The 4,010-nt window shown below is 57.3% G+C and overlaps 1 protein-coding gene across 1 annotated transcript in view; it reads left to right on the top strand.

The window, feature by feature from the left end:
• The window catches only part of IGFALS (insulin-like growth factor binding protein, acid labile subunit), a 2,516-nt gene extending 419 nt beyond the window's left edge, over window positions 1–2,097 (top strand). The window contains exon 2 of the mRNA XM_010146982.1: window positions 284–2,097. Coding sequence (XP_010145284.1) covers window positions 284–2,097 — 1,814 coding nt within the window. The remainder of the gene's footprint in view (window positions 1–283) is intronic.
• The last annotated feature ends 1,913 nt before the right edge of the window (window positions 2,098–4,010 follow it).

Genomic DNA, 4,010 nt, shown 5'->3' with positions numbered 1-4,010 from the left:
CTGCTGCTGCAATATGAAGAGATTAATTTTGGGGTTTCATGCACCCAAGGGGTCTGAGCTGAGGCAGGAGCTGGGAGGGGTGGGGGGTGGTGATCCCCCACCCTCTCCCCAGGAGAGATCCAATCTCCGAAACCTCCTGCAGCTTCCCAGTCTGTTCAGTGGGCTGGGACTGATCCCCCAAAACCCCGGCAGTGCGGGCACCTGGTGGGAGGGTCCCATGGGGATCCCCTAGAGCAGCCATGGCCCCACGCTGACAGTATCCCCTTTCCTCCACACCCCACAGCCAGCATCACCCTCTTGCTTCCCCTGGCCCTGCTGCTTGCCACCACCTCCCAGCTCCCTGGGGGGGACACCCCAAAGGACCAGGGGGACGCAGAACCCCCACGCTGCCCCAGCCCTTGCGCCTGTAGCTTGGACGACTACAGCGAGGAGCTCAACGTCTTCTGCAGCACCCGCAACCTGACGCACCTGCCCGAGGACGTGCCCCCCAACGCCAAAGCCCTTTGGCTGGATGGCAATAACTTCACCCTGCTGCCAGCTGCTGCCTTCAGAAACCTCTCGGCCCTGGACTTCCTGGACCTGCAGAGCAGCCAGCTGGCTGCCGTGGAGCAGCACGCCTTCCATGGGCTGCGGAGCCTCTACCACCTCCACCTCGAGCGCAACCGCCTCAAGCACTTGGCTCCCCACACCTTCCTGCACACCCAGAACCTCGTCTCCCTCAGCCTCAACAACAACTACTTCAGTAAGGTGGAGGAAGGGCTGTTTGCCGGGCTCTCCAACCTCTGGTATCTGAACCTGGGCTGGAACTCGCTCGTGGTCCTGCCTGACAAGGTCTTCCATGACTTGCCTAACCTGAGGGAGCTGATCCTGGCCGGCAACAAGCTCCCCTACCTCCAGCACCAGCTCTTCTGCAGCCTTACCGAGCTGAAGGAGCTGGACCTGAGTGGGAACGCCCTCAAGGGCATCAAGATCAACATCTTTGTCAAGCTGCAGAAGCTACAGAAGCTGTACCTGAACCACAACCAGATCAACGCCATCGCACCCCGCGCCTTCATGGGCATGAAGTCCCTTCGGTGGCTGGATCTCTCCCACAACCGGCTCGTCTCACTGTTCGAGGACACGTTTCTGGGCCTCCTGAGTCTGCACGTCCTACGCCTGTCCACCAATGCCCTCACCAGCCTGCGGCCCAGGACTTTCAAAGACCTCCAGTTCCTGGAGGAGCTGCAGCTGGGGCACAACAGGATCCGGAGCCTGGTGGAAAGGACTTTCGACGGGCTGGGCCAGCTGGAGGTCCTCAGCCTCAACAATAACCAGCTACAAGACATCAGGGTTGGGGCATTCTTGGGGCTGTACAATGTGGCAGTGATGCACTTGTCTGCAAACTGCATCAAGGTCCTCCCTGACTATGTCTTCAAGGGGGTCACCAAGTTGCACAGCCTCCACCTGGAGCACAGCTGCCTCGGTAGGATTCAAGCAAACACCTTCTCCAGCCTCTCCAGCCTGCGGAGGCTCTTCTTGCAGCACAATGCCATCTCCGTCATTGAAGACCAAAGCTTCAACGAACTGCATGAGCTCCTGGAGCTCGACCTGAAGCACAACAGGCTGAGCCAGCTGTCGCCCCAGGTCTTCACGGGTCTGAGCAACCTGGAGTACCTCTTCCTCTCCTCCAACCACCTCCTGGAGATCTCCCAGGACACCTTCAGCCCGCTCCAGAGACTCTTCTGGCTTGACCTCTCCAACAACCAGCTGGAGACATTGGACAACACCATCATCTCCCCACTGGCCAACTTGCGGTACCTCAGCCTGAGGAACAACTCACTGGAGACCTTCTCGGTGGGCTTCCTGTGTGCTTCCTTTGCCCTGGAGCAGCTGTGGCTGGGGGGCAACAACTGGCATTGCAACTGCTCCCTGAAGGGCCTGCGGGACTTCTCCCTGCAGCATCCCATGGTGGTCCCGCGCTTCGTGCAGTCTGTGGCTGAGGGGGATGATGCTCACGTCCCTGTCTACACCTACAACAATCTCACCTGCCTCCATCCCCCAGCCATGGCAGGCCTGGACCTCCGTGACACCACCGAGGACAGCTTTGCTCACTGCTGAGGTGCGCTGGCCCTTCCCAGAGGACATGCCACTTCCCGGCCACGGACCCTCGCCTGCCACCTCCCTAGCCCCATCCTGGGCTCCCCGCAGCAGCGGCAGGAGCTCTGGCTCTGCGGCCATCCCAGGTTAGCCCGGCTTTGCCACCACCTCCAGCTGTCCATCTTGGTGCTGCTGCAGCAAGGAGAGCCGTGCCCCAGTGATGCTGGATGGGCACTGGCTCCCCAGGCTCAAACTGGAATATTTCAGTCTCTCAATATTTAAATAGCAACCCCGGGCCAGCGTGGTTGCTCCCGGCCAGGACAAAGCAAAGCATCTGCCTGCCACGGAGCAGCTGAGAAATCCTCAAAGCCTCCTGAGCTCCCCAATAGGTTTAAGGCAGGGGGCAGACGACTTGTTGTAATCGTTCCTTGCACTAGCAAGTGTAAGCAGGGTGCAGAAAGCCGCACACGTCACTTACCTGATAAATCGTAGCAGACAAATAAACCTTTGGAGCTATCGCACAAAGCAAAGCATCTGCCTGCCACGGAGCAGCTGAGAAATCCTCAAAGCCTCCTGAGCTCCCCAATAGGTTTAAGGCAGGGGGCAGACGACTTGTTGTAATCGTTCCTTGCACTAGCAAGTGTAAGCAGGGTGCAGAAAGCCGCACACGTCACTTACCTGATAAATCGTAGCAGACAAATAAACCTTTGGAGCTATCGCAACCCATCTTGTAAGTATGTTTTTTCCAAAGCCCGTGCCGCACCCGGCCAGGGTTTCTTATCAGAGCCCCTCGGGGCTCACAGACACAGGGTGAGGAGCGCAGGAGGAGCTTGCAGCACATTTTCTGCGAGCCCTGGGTGGGTGGCATATGCCCAGGGAGGGAGCGAGAAGTGCCCAGCTGTCCCACAGAAGCCAACAGCCCGGTCAGACTCCAGCACCGCTGCCTGGCTCTCCAAATCCCAGATAAGTGACCAAAGGTCAGACAAAATTTTCCTGGAACATTGCACATAGGGAAACTTGGTCAGGTGTGAGTCCTTGCTGTGAGCACAGCAGGAACAGATGCTCCTCTTGCTCTTCTCCAAGCAGCTGCAATCCAGTTTGGATAGTAGAAACCTTGAGATTTGCCCCAGCTCCCCAGAACAATGCAGCAAGAACAAGTCCTGAGTGTAGAGAGGGCACCCAGACAGGCTCAGAGCCCTGGAAGGAGAGAGGTAAGATGCAAGGACAACCACCTTTGCTTCCCCAGCTCAACTGGAGCCCGTAAGCAGAGGGCAGGTCACACAGGACCAGCAGCTCTGGGGCCACGAAAGGAAGACTAAGGGAACAGGAGCCTGAGAGTAACGAGGCAGGAACCACACAGGGACTTGGAGGAGTCCCATGCCTGGCAGGGGTGTGGGGAATGTCCTGCAGAGGACAGCCAGGGCCAGCTTCCAGCAAGACAAGGGACTGGCTGTATTTTGAAGCTGAGATGGACAGAGGAAAAATTTAGCTGAACCCCAGCAAGGAAACTGAGGAAAAGCAGAAAATATCTAGATATATGTGAGGTGCTTGCGATACCAATGCTCACAGCTACAATGAGGCCATGGAAAAACAAGTCATAGACTCAGGTTTTAAGAAAAGTGTTTACTGCTTGGAACCTTAAAAAAAATATTCCTGAGTGAGGATGACCCCCAGCCGACCACAGAGGCCTTGTGTTTCCAGCACGGAAAGACGCAGCCCTCAGACAGGCAGCACATCTCCTACAGACATTCTCTCACGTGGAACACGTGCCATGCCCTCATCAGCCCATCAGGAACCAGTGATCTGTGATGTCAGAGCAAGGTGGCCTGGCTCGGGTCCCCATGGGATCATCCAGCACCAACCCGCAGCCACTGAATGGTGTACCATATAACCCCTGACAGGAGAAAAGCGGTAGGAGAAGGCAGCAGTATGTG

This window comes from Eurypyga helias, unplaced genomic scaffold (genome assembly GCF_000690775.1).
Source record: "Eurypyga helias isolate BGI_N326 unplaced genomic scaffold, ASM69077v1 scaffold43132, whole genome shotgun sequence".
In the NCBI taxonomy this organism is placed as follows: domain Eukaryota; kingdom Metazoa; phylum Chordata; class Aves; order Eurypygiformes; family Eurypygidae; genus Eurypyga; species Eurypyga helias.
The sequence above is the reverse complement of the archived record's forward strand: the minus strand, read 5'-3'. Positions and strand labels throughout refer to the sequence as shown.